This window comes from Castor canadensis, chromosome 8 (genome assembly GCF_047511655.1).
Source record: "Castor canadensis chromosome 8, mCasCan1.hap1v2, whole genome shotgun sequence".
Lineage (NCBI taxonomy): Eukaryota > Metazoa > Chordata > Mammalia > Rodentia > Castoridae > Castor > Castor canadensis.
Window position 1 is genome coordinate 153,139,406 of NC_133393.1, and position 20,624 is coordinate 153,160,029.

At 47.4% G+C, this 20,624-nt stretch overlaps 2 protein-coding genes across 7 annotated transcripts in view; both read right to left on the reverse strand.

The window, feature by feature from the left end:
- Efcab6 (EF-hand calcium binding domain 6) overlaps window positions 1-7,090 on the reverse strand; it is a 225,839-nt gene extending 218,749 nt beyond the window's left edge. For 5 of the 6 annotated variants that reach the window (XM_074084642.1, XM_074084640.1, XM_074084643.1 and 2 more), the window contains exons 1-4: window positions 6,945-7,090; window positions 5,651-5,802; window positions 1,571-1,657; window positions 251-354 (exon numbers count right to left, since the gene is read on the reverse strand). In XM_074084642.1, coding sequence (XP_073940743.1) covers window positions 251-293 — 43 coding nt within the window. In that variant the 5' untranslated portion in view covers window positions 294-354; window positions 1,571-1,657; window positions 5,651-5,802; window positions 6,945-7,090. Of the gene's footprint in view, window positions 1-250; window positions 355-1,570; window positions 1,658-4,062; window positions 4,114-5,650; window positions 5,803-6,944 lie in introns of all 6 variants that reach the window. The other variant, XM_074084641.1, reaches the window with a different exon arrangement.
- An 11,415-nt stretch (window positions 7,091-18,505) lies between these two features.
- Window positions 18,506-20,624, reverse strand: part of Sult4a1 (sulfotransferase family 4A member 1) — a 31,933-nt gene continuing 29,814 nt past the window's right edge. The window contains exon 7 of the mRNA XM_020174184.2: window positions 18,506-19,956. Within this exon, the coding sequence (XP_020029773.1) occupies window positions 19,844-19,956 (113 nt within the window). The 3' untranslated portion in view covers window positions 18,506-19,843. The remainder of the gene's footprint in view (window positions 19,957-20,624) is intronic.

Consider the following 20,624-nt stretch of genomic DNA (forward strand, 5'->3'; position numbering starts at 1 on the left):
ACCACTTTGCCAATTCACTGTGAGAGTTAACACTGGCTGTGGGATGGACAGCAGAAGGTTGCTCGGTGTTAAGATGTACAAGCCGGTTGCTGAGGTGATAAATAGAAGCGCCCCTGGATAGCTGGGGTAGAAAGTCAACATTTGAATGCTTGTTGTATGCACCTGGAGAGCCAGCACAGCAGGGTGGCCTCCCTGCACTCTGGGCAAACCCCCAAGGATGACACCACACAGGGGAACAGAAGCAGCTCACCTGGCTTGGGTGCTGCCCGATTTGGTGCTGTTGAGTATAGCATTTTTGGGGGTGCTATTTCGTCTCATTTTCTTCAAGACAAAATATTTCTGAGTCTGACAATTCTGAAAAATAAGAGAAATGCAGTTAGCGGGAATGGGCAGACCAAAGTTCCTTGGTTGTATGGCTAAGCAGCAAGAATGGGGCCTTGGGGTTGGCAAAACCATCAGTGGGTCCACAGGCTGCTAAAGAACTGCATGGACCTTAGGCAAACCCTACATGTGACCCTCAGGGTTCTCAGGTGGAGGTGTTTCAAGTGAGCAGGGTATGAGTGCCAATTCTCCTCCCATGTCCCAGCCCAGCACATGCATGCACACAAACACCCCTGCTTTTGTCCCCTCTGTCTTCCTCACAGCAGCCAGAATAACCATTTTAAAGCTCGATGACCTCCTGATATTTCCATGCTGAAAGCACTCCAATTGCTTCCTATTGCTCTTGCGGTCAGCCCACAGCCCCAGTGCTGCTGTGGGCACAGCACCAGTCCATCAGTATCTCCAGCCACCTCTGTTCTAGGGTTCTTAAGCTCCCACCGCACTGGCCTTTGGGAGTCATAGGACATGCTCCTTCCCATATGGGTGCCTTGTCTTCATACACTGTAAGCCCACTCATCCCTTTCTCTCTGCCTTCTGAACTCTTCCTTGTCCTAAAGTTCAGTAGCTCTCAGACTTAAGTGTCCCTCAGAGTCACCTGGAGGCCTCCAAAAAAACAGGTTGTTGAGCCCGATTCTAGATTCTGATTCTGATTCAGGTTGGAGGTGAGGCCTAAGAATCTGCATGGTCAAATTCCCAGGAGACACTGCTGCTGCTTCTGCTGCTGCAGGCCTGGACATTACTCTGAGAACGGTGGCCCTGCCTGTCAGTGTCAACGTCCCTTTCTCAGGAAGGCATCCTGGACACCTGCACACTGTCTGTTGTTACACACTATCTCCCTTACTCTACCTCTGCTGTCCCTCCTAGTCCTCGGCCCAGGTTGTAGTAATGTCTCTTCACAGGAGTCTTTGACTAACTTGTCTTCCACTAGGCTTCAAAGACTACAGCTGAGTACATTTATGTCCTCACTAAATCCCTGATCCAAGGCCAGTGATGAATACAGGATTTAAAATGACAGATGGAAGTCCGTGACTCTCCTGAAGCTTGGCAAGTCAAGGTGACAATTCCTGCTGCATCCTCCCGCCTCTACCCTTTCTGCTCAGTCAGCAGGGGCTACAATAGTACTGTATTGTCCATTTGGCTTGTAGAACGCCCTTGTTTTCTGCATCCCAGGGGCCACTGTTCCAATCACCTTCGCTTGTCAGGATTACAGAAAGAGCCTTTGAATTACTTGCAGGTCTCCCTCTTCTCTGTCCACTTCGGATGCCAGAACTTCTCTCTAAAGCACAGATAAAGTTCTGTTACCTCCTTGTCTAAAGATGCACAATGCCAAATTATGCACATGTAGAAAACTTCATAGAGCCACAAGCCAGGGAAAAGGATGAGTACATGAAAACCTGGTGAAATGCAAATATTTAGCTTAATTAACATTGGCTCAATTAACACTGGCTGTGGTTAAATTAACCTTGTAACTGCATCCATTTCCCAGTTCTGATCTTTGTGCTATGGCTATTCTGCAAGATGGTATCACTGGAGGGTGCTGTGTGTACATTAATTTCACAGCTTATGTGAATCTAAAATTATTTCCAAAAAATTTAAAAATGAATTACTTCTCCAGGATATGCAGACTAAAATTTAAACTCTTCATTGTGGAATAAAAGATCACTCACATCGTTAATAATTTAGCTCAGGGTGATTCTTGCACAGGCTATGTTTTTCCATAGTGCTCTGGACATTCCACAGAGCTCCAACTCGTGTTTCAGCTACAATTTTCTTCATCCTGTCCACTTGGCACATTTTGATTCACCCTCAAGATCAAAGGCATAGACCCTTCCTTCATGAGGTCTTCCTATTCTCCTTACACAAATTAATCATGCCTTTAGGGAGAACTTGGTCCTCTAGGTTTGTTTGCTAATCATTTTGCTTTGTAAAGAAAGGGACAGAAAGATAAAAGACACCTTTGCTGTGGCACGTGGGGGAGGCATGGATATGAAGTCCCTCTAGTCCTATCTCAATTTTCACTTTGATTCTCTGCTTCCAGACATTTCTGTTGGCCCAAATGGCTTGCTAGTTCTCCAGATGAGACTCCACCAACATTTTAGAGCCAGCATAGCCTTGTACGCAGTGAGCACTCCATTAATAGTTCCTCCATTTTCTAAGTGGTCCTGGGGATTGAATTCAGGGCCTTCGCTTGAGCCCCACCACTTGAGCCACATCTGCAGTCCTTTTGATTTTAGCTTGTTTTTAAGGTCTTACACTTTTTTCTTTTGTGGGACTGGGGTTTGAACTCAGGGCTTAATGCTTACAAAGCAGGCACTCTACCATTTGAGCCACACCTCCAGTCCATTTTGCTCTGGTTATTTTGGAGATGGGAGATGGGACGTGAGATCTTGGGAACTATTTACCTGGGCTGGCTTTGAACTGTGATCCACCAGATCTCAGCTTCCCAAGTAGCTAGGATTATAGACATGAGCCACCAGCACCCATTTAGGTTTTGCATTTTTGCCCAAACCAGCCTCAGACCTCAATTCTCCTATCTCTGCCTCCCAAGCAGATGGGATTATAGGAGTGTACTACCATGCCCAGCCTTACTCCATTAATCTTGATGAACCACGACTATCAACACCTATTATTTCAAGGGCAAAAAGATTGGGCTTATTTTACCCTTCATTCTAAAAGCTAAACAATGTTCTGATTATGACCAAGACACCGTGACAAGTTTTACGTGTAGCTCATCCCTGACTACACATCATCCTCTACTTAGGTTTTCCAAGTAAAGAGAATTCTGAGACATTAACGGATGAGAGTACTTCAGAACTTGGTAAGGTAGAAATTAGCAATGATTAAAAACCTAATACCCCCAATAAACACAAAGTCGCAGACTTTCAGATATACTTCTTAACCACAGGCAAAAACACAATTAGGCAGCTAGTTCCCTGACACATTTGTTCATTTGCCAGAGAAGTACTGATGTCCAGTTTTTAACAGATGCTATTTATATCAGAATCATAACAAAAGTGCCATCCATCTGCCTTGGCATCCAGAGAAAACATAATCTAACACAAGAGTAAAAATGTGCTCAGCCAAACAGAAATGGCACCAAAAGCAAAAATTGTTGGAGCTGGCATGATGGAGTGTTGGGGGGGATTATCACTTGCTAAATTGGAAAGAAAATCATAAGCTACACAAAAGATTTGGCAGTTAAATCCAAATACTTCAGAAAAATCTTCTCCTTGTCTGTGCACTATCAAATGGATATTCTGTTCTATTTTGGGACACACACCAGCAAGTTCCCACTAGAGCTTTCCATATGCCTCTTACATACCTGAGTCACTCACCGAGCATCTTCACTTTTGGACAATGGAAAAAGCAAAGGACCCATGAGGGGTCACACTGGTTCTGCTATCTACTGTGGAAATTTACAAGTCGATTACCCTCCTCCTGACCCAGTTTCCTCATTTGCAAAATGGAAATAACATTACTTTAAAGCACGTATTTTCAACCTGGACTCTGGGGACAAGGTCCACATGTATGCTTTTGTAGATCTATAAAGTCTCTGAGATTGAATGCAAAATCGTGTGAGACGATTTGACTAGGGAGCTTCTCATAGGCAGGTGACTGAAAGTGGTGAAAGCCACTGCTTTCACTGCTGGGGAAGGCCCACAGCTCATTCACATAAAGTACCTGGCAAGCGCTCAGCTTTCACTGCTTGGTAGCTGTTAGTATCGTCAGGTCCTGGGAAAATACAGAAGGATACAACCAACAGAGAAGAGAGCAAAAAGGAGGTCAACACAGCTTAAAGTAGTAAGTGTCATCTCTGGGTATTAAAGGATAATCAAGGAGAACAAACCCAAAATCAGTGCAGGGAAACCCCTGTAGGAGGGCACTAGGAGTGTCAGGACTAGGAGGTAACTAACTGTTGCTGTGCCATCCTCAAGTGCTATACACAGACTGCCTAGGGCATGTGTGTAATGAATCATTACAAAGTAAATGAATAAGCAAGTAACTCAAACCAATTCAGGGCACAGGACAACACCACTGCCAAAGTACCAGGGAGCTTTCAGAAGGTGTTTTTGGAAACCATTTATTCAGAAATCTTTAATTTCAGGTATTTGATACAAATGCAACAGTCCATATTCTCTAAGTAATGAGGACGTTGAACCTACACTTTCATCATTTAATTGTAATCTCAGCCCTTCCCAGACTCAGGGATGAGCCCCAGGAGAAATCCTCTTATATCTAGGTATTAGAAAAGATTTTTTCCCAGAGGAACTAAAAGGCCTTATTTGCCTGGACAAAATGAATCCAATTCCTTCATTTCTCCTGGAGCTGACAAGGGGCTTGGAGCCCAGCTTTACTAATTTGAGTATTGTCTTTCTTCTGATGCTATTTTCCTATTCCATGTGTACTTTTCATAATCTGAACTGACATGTTTCTATTTTGCCATTCTGTAGGTCCTCTTACCAGTCATCTCAACATCCTGACAATTCTGGCAGTCACTAAGTACTGGAAGGTAGCAGAGTACTAACCAAGAACACAGGTTCTGCTCAGGCAGTGCTGGAGTAAAAGCCACATTCTACCACTGATCACTTTTGTAAAGTCCCTGAACCTATGGCAATAAAAAATGGGAGTAGCAGCTGTACTTTTTTATAGGTAAGTTGTGAGAACTCAATTTTTTAAAGGTCCAAGTTGTACCTACGACAAAGTAAAATGCTCAACAGATGTTAGCCAGTCGTCACAGCAGTAAAACTGCAGACCAACAGATGGAGAGAAAAATAACAAATAGCACTCGAAAAACAATATTTAAAAAAACAGCAGTGAGAGATCAAAACCAAGAGAAAGAAAAAGTGAAAAATTAAGCTCTGTAGTACTGGAAGTATATCATATTTACATGGTCTCTATTCACAGGGTTTTCCCAAACACACCCCTTCCCTTTACACACCCTCTTCCAAACGCAAAGGGTGTCCTGGGGAATACTGTAAAGAATGTGCATTAAGGTTTAAATACAAGATTATAAGAATTTTAAAAAAAGATTATAAGAATTCAATCAATATTGTTATACAGCTTGCATATGGGGTATTATTAGATGACTATGCTTGACAAAGGTCACTTGTGGTAGTTAACAGATAAACACGATCATTGAGTTCTTTCCTCAGTTTCTCGTCTACATCATGCAGCTTATTTTCAATCCTGGCAGGGGAAGGAGACATCTAGGAAACCCTTTTGTGACTCTCACATCTACTAACTTCAAACAGTTGCTCTCAATACACACCTGTAAAGAAGTTTTTCTAAGGCAACTGCCTTGTTAACACCAGATTCCTGGGCTGGGCAGGCACCAAACTACTGAACATCCTTATGGAGCTGATCCTGCCTCCGAGTGCTGGTCAGCTGTTGTGATCACAGCATGGATGCTGCAGTGGATCTCTGTATGTGGGAAGAAGTAGATGGTTGGAAATGGGCAAGAAAAGGCATTACAAAATTGGAGAACAAAATTTAAAGTCTCAAGTAAGCATTTCTTGACAAATATCTATACCATGGACCAAGATGGATGTAGGGGAAACGAAAATCGCAGATAACTAAAACAGAAAGAATCCTTATCTTCAAAGAAGCTCCCAGGAAGGTTGGATGGGAGGCAAGTATGTTCACAGATAACACAATCAGTCATGTCTGATTTGCTTTCTGGTCCCCAGAACTCAAGAGAATGAATGTGTGCTTAATTGAAGGCAATGGATAAAAGAGATAAAGGAACTGCAGTGCGTAAAAGTAGAATTTATTTACAGCATTTCTGCAACTCCACCCCTTAAAAGGCACAGCACAATTTAAGAAACACCATTACTGCTCTTGAAAGTGACCTTAAGAACCCCCTTCATGGGGACAAGACATCCTGGAAAGCAAAGATTTTCAGGAGAAAAGGAAACGGAGTGGAAGGGTGATTTGGAGCCCAAAAGCACAAGTACGTTTTGCAAAGTGCTTCCAAACAAACTTTCTGAGCGGGGCAGGAAAACAATGTGCAGTCCAAGGGAAGAGGGGGTTTTAAAAGGAGAGATTTTGCCACAGGACAGAAATGAGTTTGAATTCTGACTTTGCGACTTCCTAGCTGCCTGTGTTTGAACAAGCCCCTTCACCCCGTAGGCGTCAAGTCCTCATCTATAAGACTGCTATGGGACACCAAGAAACACGGGCTTGAAACATTCTGTAAGTCGGAGAGATTTACTTAAAACACAGCCGCCTACGTCTCCCTTCCGCTCCTGAGAGACGCTGGGAGGAAAATATCAAAACCTTCCACGTTGCTTATTGTTTGTCTCCCAAATATCACTCCAGGGGCGCGGGGATGGCACTATTCATAGTAACCCCAAAGTCCATGTGTCAGGCAGACGCTCTGTGGACGCGCTGGGTAAACGAATCGCCAACCTGCGGCCCTTGGGTGGGGCGGCGTGCCAGGCTGCCTCAGGGCCGTGGGACCCACGGAGGTGCCCACCCGCCCGGCCCCTCCGCGGCCCTCGGGCTCGCGCGCCGCCGCCACAAACGCGCTAGGGGACCGTGCACCGAGGCCCGTGCCGCCTTACCCGGGCCCGGGCTTGAGTCTCCGCCTCGCTGGGCCCACACCTGCGCGTAGACCCCTGGCCGCTGGGCCACAGAGGCCCGGCCAATTTGGCATCTCCAGGACGCTGTTGCCCGAGCGACGAGAGCGCTTGACGATTGGAGGATGGGTCTCCTTGCCTGGCAAGAAGCGGAGCTGCGATTGGTCAAGCGAACGGAATTGGGCGGAGCCAAATCCAGTAACTCCGCTCCCGGAAGAACTTCCGCCGGAAGTTCCGTCCAGGGGAGAGCGGGAGCGGAGCGTGGTTCCTGTTTTGTGGGCTTTTGCGCAGACTGAGGCCTGCTCCCAACTTGAACTGCTAAAGGCCCTGGGCTTGGGGAAAGCCAGACCTCGTCTCTGAGAAGCACTCTTCTTGTGTACAAAACTGACGTGCCCACTTCGGGGCTCCTAAGGATGGAATGTAAGAATGTCTAGCACCCCGACACCTTTCAGGCCCTTCGTGACTGCTAGCACGAAGGTGGTTTATGTTCGTTTCTGGTTGACCGGTCTAATTGTGCCCTGTTTGTCTGCAATAAGTGATGGCCCCAAGAACACAGGGACTGCTTGCCTTGCCCACCCATCCTCAGCCCGCACCCGGCGCACAACGCATGGTGGAGATTACATCGATATTGGCTGAATGAGTGAATTGCTGCTAAGAGTCCCAGGGTCTAGTGGGAGCACATATTGCGGGAATAATGTCCGACCAGCGAGAACAAGACTCACACCCAGGTGGTTGGAGGAAAGGAAGATTTATTACGCTAGCGGGCCAGCACCCTGGATCTCTCCAAAAATGGCACCACCTGGCAGCTCAAGGCTGCGAGGTTTTTATACCTCAGAATGCGGAAGCAAGCAAGCGGGAAGAACAAAAGCAAACGTGGCAGTTAGCTTCTCGCTAGCAGTTAGCTTCACACTAGCACAAGGTTACAGCATACCACACTAACATCTGTGAAACCGGGCGGCTGGGGGAGGGAGCTTGCCTTCACATCTTTCCCTGGGTTTCTTTATCACTGTTAGTGATCATAAAAAAACAGTACCGGTCATTATTTTTGGCTTTCTGGAGCACTTCCCTTTGTCAGGCACCCATCTAAACATTTTGCCTGTGACTTCAGCTTCACAGCAGCCTGTAAGAGAGGTTCTATGGGAAACTGAGGCAGAGAGGCCTTATGCCCGAAGACACATAGCTGGTCAGGGAAGACCCAGCGTGAGAATGAGACCTCTGGCTGCACAGTCCCTGCTCGCAGCTACCCTGCCACTCTACTCCCTTGGAGAGGACAGGTGCATGGCTGGGGTTCCTTGTGCATGGCAGCCACCAGGTGCCCTGCTTTGTTCAGCAGAGAGAGATGCTGCAAAATCCCTGCCTGGCAACCTGACTGTATTTCACTGATAAGCCAGCTTTCCTACTCATCCTGAGAGCTATTTTCTGTCACCTCCCTGCTCAGACTGCCCATACACACCCTTCATCACACTGATTGACCAGGCCTCCCCTTTCATTGAGAAAATGGAATCTGTAAGAATGGAACACACTTGACATTTACAAACACTTTTGTACTTGTCTCTTCTGCTCTTGTCCCCAAAGGGCTGCTTTTTATTGTGCAATCCACCCACTTGCATCCTAGATGCCATCATGTTAGTCTTTTGTTTACATTGCAGCAGTTCTCTAAGTGTGCTCTGGGAACCCATAGGTGGCCTGGCACCCTTTTGGAGTCCATGTGGTCAGAACTATTTTCGTCACGATTCTAAGACATTACTTGTCTTTTTACTTCTTCTCACGAGTATGTGGTGGTGTTTTCCAGAAGCCGAGTGAGTGAGATATAGCAAGACTGAGTGCAGAAGATCCAGCTATCTTCTTTTACTCCAGATATTCAGAGATTTGCAAAAATGTTTTCACTAACTTTGGGAGGGTTAGAAAGTATATTTTTTCATAAGAAATATGTTAATGTAATGGATTTATTATATTAAAATGAATTAATTTTATTCTATATTCTGATATGGTAAATGATAGACATAACCCACATGAATGAAACTTCTTGGGGAATCCTCAGTACTTTTTAAGGATATTAAAAAATCCTGAGGCCAAAAAGTTTGAGCTCAAAAGAGATTAGATTATTCCCTGTGTTTTATATAGCCAACAATCCCTTTCTTTCTCACTTCTTCTTGAAACATACTCTAATATCTCACATCTTTTAAAAAGAAAGGGTTCTTTTTTTGTTTCTACCCTATTCCCTTACGCTTCTTCTCCCTGTGCTTTCTGTCAGTTACATTCAGTCTTGATCAGGCTTGCCAGAGGTGTGATTCTATTATTACCTGATACCTGGTCATTTTCATTAGTATTTCATCTATACTTAACCTTACTTCTCAATAGCATTCAACCTAGTTAATCACTCCTTCCTAAGATAAGAAACATACTCTTACCTGCTTCTCTTAACACCACCAGAGCTGGAGATATAGCTCAGTTTTAGAGTGCTTGCCTGACATTTACAAAGCCCTGGTTCAATACTCAGCATCACAAACAAAAACTGCTCAATTCTTAGGCCCTACTCTTAATTGTCTCCTTCCATATGACCTTTGAAGGTTAGGGTCCCTCTGACTGTGTCCTGGGTCATGCTGTTGCTCTTTTCACCAGTCTTTGACCCCTCCACTGGTCTATAGTGGAGACAACAAAGACAAGCTGTCCACATAGCCCTTAGCCCACCCACATTCCTCATTCTGGCCCATTTCAATAAATGGCACCAGGTAAACTAGGACACCTTGTCATCCATTAGTGATCACAGCCTCACCCCCACCCCCACCATGGTTGTGTGCCATCACTACTACTGGTGCCTTGGCCCGGCCTCTTATTCCTAATGCCACAACGTGTACACTGTAGTAATCTCATTTATCCTCTCTCCAGCCTCACCAGCACCTGCACTGAAGGCTGTTTCTTAAAATAGCAAACATCTTTTGAATGGCACATAAGGCCACTAGGACCGCTCTTAACAGCCCCACTTTCCTTCTGCGATCATGAAGTGCAGGAGCCAGCTTGAAGGGGTTCCCATTACCAAGTGTGATTCGCTTCTTCTGAGGCCCCTCCCCTTGGCTTATCAATGATGGCTTCTGTGTGTGTCTGTGTCCTAGTCCACTCATGGTGCCAGGCTGAACCTGAATTAGGGCTGAACCTAATGACCTCTTTTTAGCTTAATTAGTCCTAGTCCACTCTTCTTGGTGCCAGTCACACTGAATTAGGGCTGAACCTAATGACCTCTTTTTAGCTTAATTACCTCAGGTCATATGTGGGCTGGAACTATAGCTTAGTGGTAAAGTGCTTGCCTCACATGTGTGAGGCCCAAGGTGAAATCCTGAGCACCAAAAAAAAAAAAAAAAAATCCTGTCTGTATTAAACATTGTCACATTCTGAGTTACTTGGGGTTAGGCTTCAACACATGAATTGGGATTAGGGGGTGGAACAACAGAGTTCATCTCATAATGGGCATATAGGTATTTTTTTAAATAAGCACACAGACCATCTGATATATATATATATATATATATATATATATATATATTTTTTTTTTTTTTTTGGTAGTACTGGTGTTTGAACTCAGGGGCTCACACTTGCTAGGCAATCACTCTTACCACTTGAGCTACTCCACCAGACCATATAAGTATTCTTTACACTATTCTTATTCTTGAACTTTTTTGAACATGGGAAATTATTTCCAAATAAAAAGTGGGGAAACTCTGGGTTTTCTTCATAGCATTTATTTGCAGTTATTTGTTTACAAATCTACTGTCCTTGTGCCAATGTCACACTGTTGCATGAGTTTGCTAGCCGAGATACGGGACTCTTGGGGCAATTAGCAGGAAGCAACGTTTTATTGTGCCAGCACAGACCCAGTGGACTCATGTCTAAAGGCTGAGCCCCAAGAACAAAGGGGTCTCACCTTATATACCCTTGCAAGCAGGTTACAGAAGCAAAAAGCAAGGTTTAAGCCATATATGGTTATATTTAATTTTATTGGCTACTTTACCCTAGTGCTATGTGACTTTCACCTCCCTGGTGCTACGTGATCTTCCTCATGTTCAGATTTCTCAGGTTTTATCTCTCTGCTATGCCGTCCCTACCTCCCTGCTACTTTCTCAGGACTCACGCCTAGACTGTTTTCTTCTGATCCTCCTCCCTGCTACACTACCCTAATCACTTGTATTCTAGTAGGAGCTTGATGTCTTTTTCACTGACTTGAAGAGCAAAGTATAGATGGTATATAATGAGGTCAGTGTAGCTAAGAATCTGGGAACTCAAAATTCTTGCTATTTCCTTGAACTGAATGATGACTTTCTTGCGTGTACAGCAGTCCTTCCTTACAGTTCTGCTTTCTCCAGTTTGTTATCCTTGCTCAACCACCGTCCAAAAATACTAAATGAAAAATCCTGGGAAAAAATTCCTAAGTTTTAGAGTGCACACTCTTCTTAGTAGTGTGATGAAATCTCTCATTATCCTACCGCACCCTGCCCAGGATGCAAATCATCCTAGGAGTACTCACACTGTATATGTTACCCGCCCATTAGTCACTCCATACCTGTCTGGTATCAGACCAGCTGTCATGTTCTGTCAGTGTTTGTGTCCAAGTAACATAGTAGTTGGTACTACGTTTACATAGTAGCCTACTGCTCCATCACAATGCCTGGGTCATTCACCTCCATCACATAGGCATTAAGAATAAAGTTGAGTACATATAGTACAATAAGATACTTTAAGAGTCCTAAGGAGGCCACATTCATGTAGCTTTATTATACTATTAGTTCAATTTTATTATTAGTTATTGATTACCAAGGGCATAAGCAATCTCTTGGATATCCTAAGTGTAAAAGTATCTTCTCTGACTCCTCGTGGTTTGCTTTCCATGATTACTGATCTCATCATTAATTTCTTTACTTGGCTATTTTTTTTGTAGTGCTGGGGATTGAACCTAGAACTTCATGCATGCCAGGCAAGTGCTCTCCCACTGAGCTAATTTTAAAATTAAACTTTATCTATGGGGATGTATTGTAGGAGCAAAATGGTGTATATAGGGTGTGGCCCTCATTTCCATTTCCAGCATCCTTTGGGGGTCTTAGAACTTAACCCCCGAGAATAAGGGACCATATTTAAATGACCAATCTGATCAGTCTGTCATTAGATTGGTCATGTAATTGTTTCAAAGAGCATCTTCACTCCAAAGTGTTTTCCCTGCTCTGGAAATTTCCCGCTTCCATGTAAAGAGTTAATTTATTTCTTTTCACAAGAACCTAAATTTGGCTCACTTGTTTATTATCCCAGTGAAACTATAACATCTATTAGATTAGATTTGATATTTATTCAAATAGACCAGAGTTCTGTAATGTGACAGTGGCCCCACAGAACAGTGTACAGGAGCCTACTATCCACTCCAGAACAACTTCCTCAGCACAGCGACAGTTCCTCAGTGTCCTGCAGTGGCTCTGCTCTCTACAGGGTTGAGCCTGGGTTTTGAGTGTGCATCCTGCCAGGGTGCCCCACAGCATCACGTAACCCAGGAAAGTAACTCACTGATGCTACTTCCACCCACTGCCTGAAGGTCTTTTCAAGACCTTTGATGATGATCGTGAATAGTAAAGCATGAGGAGGTGGAGAAAAGACTTGTACACCAAAGACACCCAGCAGGTTGCTCATTCCTTCAGCACTCACACAGAAACTGGGATGGTGAGAGCTGAGCGCCAGTAATCCTTGGCCCACCCTGCTGGCAATTTCAGGTAGTCAGTGGTTTCCCCAACTGTTCCAAACACCTAAGAGAAGGGGCTATAGGATTGAGCCTGTAATTATTTCAGTCATTGTGCCTTCATGTGATGATAGCAGCAGGAACTGATTAACCCCTGAGAAGTTAGGCAGTGTTTTCCAGCACATCCATTTCTTGTGGGGGAGGTGCTGGGTTTGTCCAGAACCTCTATTAAAGCATGGAAAAGCAAGCACGTGACCCAGATGCGCAATGCTGAGAATATCTCTGGGAAATCTGGCTGCTGTCTGCTTGGTAGCCTCATAAAATGGAAATAAGACTCTCCTCAGTTGTCCTCCAGAGAAAAAAAAAGAAATGAGATCTAAGTAGCTCTCTTGGAAAAGCTACTGTCGTTACTTTTTCTAACTAAAATAGGTGTTTTGTCTCTCTTAGATACTTACCTTGACAAATGACATGGTTGCTCGTTTTCATTCAGTCAGAAACGAAATTACACACTTTAAACATTGTCACTAGAAATAACTGATTATCTCTGGTAAGCGGGGCCATTCAGTCTACCTTTGGAGGCTCCATTGAGAGAGACTGCAACACGACATCTCAGATGCCCCTGTCTCTACCCCACCCCGCCCCTCAATGCTCGGAGGTACTGTGACGGTCTCCACTTCTTTTAATGGTTGCTGGTTGTCTCCTCAGTGGAAACTGGAATCATAGTCCACTTGTCTTGCTCCTGAACAAGATTCCACATTTAGAATTGTAATGAATCCTGCCCTCCACAGTCTTAGAAGAATAATCCTCCTCCTGCAATAAAGAAACGGAGAGGAATGGTCTCATGTTTCACACACCTGGGCAGCAAGCAAACTCCTGGCAATCACAAGCAATTCTCTTTGCTGAGAGCCAGGATCTTGCAACAGCTTGTAATTAGTGCTGTTTAGCATTTAATTTGCCTTTAGTTAGGTAACAAGCATTTATTGATTACCTGATAGGAACAGAATGCTGTACTAAGCACAGTGTGGGGACAGAATGATGAATGAGGCACAGTCTCTGCTCGCAGTCTTACTTTGGAAAGGAAATGTGGTAACATTAAGAAATGCAAACCTGTGATAATCCCATCCCAGGAATTCTTCAGGGCTCTCAGTCCTGGCACACTCACTCTACAAAGGTAGGTGCATTGTCTCATGATGGCAGTGGGGCACCCAGTCAACTGTGCTCTGGGCTGAAGAAGGCTCCAGCCTTCTCTTCCTCTGAAGAGTCCTAAGTGTGGTGGGAATTCAGGACAGCGGTAGCTACCAGCCTTTCTATATGTTGCAGACCTCCTCCCCACATCTTGGATAGTGGGCTCAGGCACAGAAGCCTCCCTGTGAGAGGGTGGTAGGCCAGGGAGCCAAGGCCCACCCACAGTGGCCTCCTATGGTGAGGTGGACGTGGACCAGCAGCGCTCAGAAATGGAGGGCTGAGCACATGCTTAGCATTGCAAACCCCTGGATTCAAACGTCAGCATCAAAAAGAAATCACAGGGAAAAATTTCCAAGAGGGCACAGGTCCACCAAAGTCAGGGAGCCCAATGATTGACATGCCGGTGAGGGTCATGGGTGGGGGGCAGGGGCAGCTGGGCCACAGAGGGCCCTCGTGTCAAGCAACACCTGAGTCTCAGGGTCAGGGACACAGGCAGCAGAATGATGTTGATGTGACAATGCTGGGCAGGGTCTGGCAGGCAATGAGACTTCCGGTGGCCACAGCTGCACTGAGCAAGACTTCTGAGCTAACTTCTTGACACCAAAGGAAGTGAAAGAGCTATAACTCTGGCCTCCAGAGCTTTGTGAACAGAGGGTAGCCATGTCTCAGGTATGTGACAGGAGGTGCAGTCTCCATAGATGGAGCTCATGGCCCATCCCTGAACAGAGCTCAATGCCTGAGTCTGTGCACACTGGGTTAAGCCAAGAGATGACACTCCAGGCAGAGGGGATGGTGTAGATGGGACAAAGAGAGCAAGGCAGCCAGCTGGTCCCCAGAAGAGGGGGACAGACCCCAAGCTGTCAGCTGTATTTGACTTTTCTCCCCTCTGGAGACCACCTGTAGTACTGACTATAATGAGAGAGCTGGGAGACAGGAACTCTAGCAATGGTGAGCTTGGTTGCCCATGGGGGTCTTCTGAGGATGCAGACTGGAGCCCAGAGTCCCTCCTGGCTCTGATGGTCTTTGCTTCTGCAGAGACAGCCTTGCTCATGGTAATTTCAGACTTCTGTCTCCAGCTGGTGCTAGCACCACAGATGGATGTAAAGGCGACAGCTTCAAGAGAAAAAATGCGCTTTCTGGTTGATTTTCATTTTTCAGACACACATAACTTCTCTGGTTCTTAGAAAATGCTTTTAATAGAGCACTGGCTCCCTCCTCAGTGGCAGGAGACAGATTTAAGGACTGAAGCTCAGAGCTGAGAGCAAACCAGCACACAGTGATCCAGGTGTGATGATTAGATTGACATTGCTGTGCTGATTTAGTGAAAGTTCAATGCACCTTGGAAACCGTGACCGGGCTGTGTGGTGTGGCAGGTGTTCTGCTGGTCTGACCCTCCTCAGAGTCACATCTCAGGTTCACCTGCTAATCGGCTCCCTTCTGGGGTGGAGTCAGCAGGCACTGAGCATTGGGTCACAGAAGCTTTGAGCAGGGCAAAATTTTAGATACCTGCTCTGAGACCTTTTCACCCTGAGGTGAAAGGATCTGTCTTGTGGCCCCAGAAACACCTGAGCTGGAACAAGAACAGAAACTGGCACAACTCTGATGAGAAAGCAGTTTGTCCTGTGTGGGTGGGTTCCCTTGGCCTCCTGCCCTATTTCTCATCCCAAGTAGTCTCCCTGCCATCCTTGAGGACACCTGCTCTGAACCTCCTGGGGCTCCCTCTCCTTGCTGCTCCTTTCCTCTGTCTGGGGCAGCAGTGCCTGTGTCAGTGGTGCAGAGCAGTGCCACTGGCACTCAAGACAAGGGAGGCTCCCTTGGCCACAAACTGGTCTGCCTAAAGACCACCCACCACAAAGCCTTTACTTCACGAGGATGAGGCTGGAGGGCAGGTGACTGGCCGGGTCACACAGCCAGCCTCAAAGCACCAGGACTTGAGAGCCCAGGGCCTCTGCTTCCTACCAGGCCTCTCTCTACACAGAGGTGGGTGATGACCAAGAACAGAGCCCAAGAGAATGGAACAGGGGTGGGGGAAGATTAAACAATACCATGTCCCCACACTCTGCACTGGGCTTTCCAGAGATCAGGAGGAGGGGAGGTAGAGATGTAGTGCCTGAGGAGGGATCTCGCAGCTCCATGGCCCTGTGTTTCTGAGCTTAGGGACACAGGTAGGGGGCAGGCAGGAGGAGGACACGAGGAACACCCTCCCATGGCCATGCCTAAATCTAGAAGACCGGTGACCTCCACACAGCACCTAGAGGGACGAGCGGGACCCAAGCCACTGGGAAATGGGCAAAGGCAGGGGCCAGGGAAGGAGACAGGAGCCCCGGCTGGCACCTCCCACTGCCAGTCCATCAAAAGCAGGGTAGAGAGGATTCAAGATGGCTGGTTTCAGAAAGATGAAACCAGCTCTGACAAGCAGATACACATTCACTCATCAGGTGCTGGTTATGCCCCCAGCTCTTACTGACAGCACTGTCCCTGCAGCACAGTGACATGGGCACCAGGAGAGGAAAGCAGGGGTTGTGAGGAATAACCAGTTGAGGCAGGCTAGGTGAGTGTCCAAGGCTGAGTCAGGCTGGGTCCTGGCCAAGGTACCATCTCTGTGCTAACGTGCACAGTACAAAGAAGACATCAGGTGTGGGGAAACTGCAGACACACCTGAGGACTCCCTGCCCCAGCCACAAACAGCACTGTCCCCAGTCTAGGAAGGAGGTTAAGAGCTGCCACCCCTGCAGTGCTGTGAACCACCTCCCAGCCATCAAAACTAAGGCCAGAAGCTGGCAAGCAAAAGGGACCTCTAGAGAGCCCTGGCTGGCCAGCAGGGCTTCGAGAATTTCATTTAAGCTTCCAAAGCAGCCTCACTCTTGGTGGCAGTGTTGTGACCATTCTGCAATGTGAGCAGGACAAAAATTCTCACCCTTATGGATATTATGATGCTGGGTCAGAGGAATCAAGTGCCATACCAGCTTCCAGCTCCACCTCTAACCTCACAGCACCCCCTGGATGTTTTCTGGAATCCAACTGGTGTGTGAAATAAGGCCAAGCAATCACTACCCTATGCTTCAGGGCCCCAGTACTCAGAATACATGCTGTATTGTTCTGAGCCCACAGGCCCTGCTCAGCCCCTCTGCATTCAGTGAACCCCATCTTGTGTTCCTGAGGAAGGAACCAAGGGTAACAGACTCCAGCACAAGAACGTTGAGAACCTCAGGCTGCTGGTAGAGAAGCTTGCAAATCCCCTAACACTGCCCCACCCCCACACTGACTCACACAGCCGGCTAAGGGTCCTTTGACCCCTGCCTCTGCGTGTGACTGACAGCAGCCAGCAGAGCTTTGAAAAATGCGATCTAGGTAGATCCTCCTGCTTAAACCCTCTGTGGCTGCTTTGTTAGTACAAAACCCATGACCTGAAAGTCCTCAGTAGCCAGCACCTTGCTTAGCTCAAAACCTTCCTGCCCCATGATTTCCGAGAGCCTGCCACCAAGTGCCCCTCTGGGCTCTCCCGAAGTGAGTGGCCAGCCCCAGGACCGCCTGCCACAGGGTCTGGCACCCGAAAGGACTCCATGGGATGAGAGCCATCGGCAGAGAAGATGTGAGAGGTGAGCGAAAGGCCACCGCACTGCTCGCCTTTGGGCTCCCTGCCTGACATAAGTGGTTTGGAAACAGAGGACAGGGCACAGCAGAAGGACACTCAATTACTAACCAGGGTCTGTGCTCACTGCAGACATGCTCTAAGGTCTCAGCTGAGATCTAGAGAAAGTGAACTTGAGTCTCCACTAGGCCATTGCTCTCTTGGGGACAATAGTGCTACGCCTTCCTTCCACGGGGAACGAGGAAGGTGGTATGGGGTTCTGATGCTGAGCACAGGACCCGGGCAGACACAGAGACTGTGGAGGGGAGGTGAGCCATGGGCACACCAAAATCTCTCCCAGAATTGTCTCCGTTCTCTCCCCACGATTCCATACACTTTCTTTTATAAAAGAGATCAGAGACGAATGGGAAAAGCGGGGGGGGGGGGGGGGGGGGGGGGGGAGGGCCCTTCAATCCTTAGAAAATTTGCATGTTAGTGAACAGCTAATTCTACCACATTGAAACCCAATACAAGCTGGGCGCAGTGGTTCACACCTGTAATTCCAACTACTTGGGAGATGGAAACAAGGACTGCAATTTGAGACCAGCCTGGGAAAAAAGTTAGCAAGACCCCTCCAATTCAATAAATAAGCCAGTCATATGGCACACATCTATAATCTCAGCTACATGGGAGGCAACAGGCAGGAGGATCACAGTCTGAAACCAGCCCAGGCAAAAGCTGGCAAGACCCCTTCTCTGAAACAAAATACAGGCTGGGCACAGTGGTTCATGACTAATCTCAGCTACACAGGAAGCTGGAGGTAGGAGGACTGTGGTCTAAGACTGGCCCCCGTTAAAAATGTGAGACCCCATCGAAAAATACTGGAAGCATAAAGGGCTGGGGTTGTGGCTCAAGTGGTAGAGCTCCTGCCTAGCAAGCTGAAGGCCCTGAGTTCAAACTGCAGTACTACTCTGTAGCAAACCCAGGGAGAGGGCATGAATGGGGCTCACACTCCTGCCATCCCAAAGTGCTGAAGGACCCACAGGGCCCCTCCGCCAGCCATGCATACGCTCGACACAAGGCGTGGAAGGTGTCTTTATTAGATTGCAAGCAAGCACAGGTGGACCACGTGGAAGGCTCAGCAACTGCCATACAGTGGAAAATAGAAAAAACAGAAACAAAACTTCACAGGAAGCAGCTTCCCCCAACACATGGAAAAGGCTACCCCGGGCAGCAGGTCAAGCTTCTCTCAGAATGCAGGGAAGCATGAGCTATCAGTACCTGCATCAAAGACAGCCCCACCTTGGCAACCCTCCCACCAGCAGGTGGGGCACTTCCCAGCCCCATAAGGGACAGAGACAACCACGGTCCCCAGTCTGCTGGCTGCAAGCCATTTCTCCATCATGTCACCAGCCAACTGGGCCAGAAAAGGGAGCAGGCAGGGGTCAATAAAGCCACCACCTGTGCTCCTGCAAATGCACTGAGGGTGTGCCAATCCATCTGTGTGAAGGAGGGCACTGGACTTGCATGTGTACAGCTGGATCAGAGCACAGAGGCCGGGCCAGGATGGTGCAGGCCCAGGGTTCTGAGACCCATCCTGTATAGGCCTCTGCCTGCCTGCACAAGGACGTCACTGCCTTGGGGAACAAAAGGTAAGAATGAAGGAAACACAAGCTCTGTGCACTCTCCACTTGCTGCCTCCACATACCACGGGTGGCTTCACACTCCACCTGCTGGCCTCCTCAGGCAGGCTTCCCTCCAGGAATGTTCCTGGAATGCAGTTCCTCTGCATTGGGCTCAGAGAGCCGCCTGCTGGAAGCCTCTTTCTGAAAATGGCTTATTAGGAAGGTTACAGAAGACTGGACTCCCAGGAATAAACCAGCTTCCAGCTCCCCCACCACACCCCAACCCAGCCTTCACTCTCACCTCCATCTCAGACCCAATGGAGGCAGAATGGCGGTGCCTTAGGAAACACCATTGCAAAATAAATGGTTAGCCCTGAGATTTTTCTACCATCTGGGCATGGCTCGCTCTTGCTCCCCCTCCAAAATGAACTTGTATTTGGTTTACTGACATTTATTAGATTTCCAGTGAAAAGCTCTATAAAATACAGTAAGTGACATAGGGTATGTGGGGCAGACGTTCCAGCTGCCTGTGGTACAGACGTCACACTAGGGTGCAGGCCACCAGAACTGTGATTTCATCAGACACATGAGGCTTCAAACGCTAAAGGCAAGACGCCGCTTTGGACGGGAATCATCACACTCTCGGGTCGCTCCTTCCACCAGGCTCTTCCCCTGTCGCTTACACGCTGCTTTCAGAGTGTGTCCAGCAAGGAGTAAATGAATGCATACGGGACTCGGAGCTAGGAGAGCGTCTGGGTATTGTGAGCATGCAAGTTCGCCGTTTCTGTTATTATAAATAAAAGTCAAACATGAGGTCGCACTTCCCCATCTTCTGTTTATACACAAGGTCAAACTTCTCGTTCATGGAGACGGTGAAGATGTCCTTCCACAGTCCCACTCTACCTGCAACACAAACCAAAGCAGTTTGCTGTGTCCACTGCTGTCAAGCCAGCTTCTGAACCACAGGGAGCCCTGGAAGCTTCCAGATCTACTCCTGGACCCTTCTGAACTTGGCCTATGGGGTGGGATGGGTCACCCAGTTATAGATCGCCTGGGTCCCGAAATGTGACGTTATAGCACATAGCAGAACATGTACTGAGCCAACTCCCCCCAGGCCTGGAAATGAAGTGAGCATAGTCACCTCTGCCACTTACTCGCCAGTGAGCCTCCCAGAGGTCCACACTTAAGGCCCCCGGGAGGGACTGCACCCCTCACTGGGCTGACTGCCCAGCACCAGCAGAGTGGAGGCTTGGGAACCCTCCCCAAGGGCAAGAGCTGCGCTCTGGCATCACATGAAGTTGCAATGCTATGACTCACTCAGCTCAACAGCTCCACCTGTAATACGTCGCTTGCCTCTGATGAACTTGAAAAAGAAGAAACCCTCCCAAGGGCAGAGACCATCATGGCAAGTAGGAAGCCTTCTTGACAGGTCAAGGCAAGCCTGCACTGGAAAACTTGGGGAGCCCCTAATGTGTGGCGTGAACTCACTCTCAGGTGAGACGCACACTGCGTTGCACAAGAGTTAATTCCCCAACTTGACCCCAGAGCAAGTCTCATACCAGCCTGCTGCC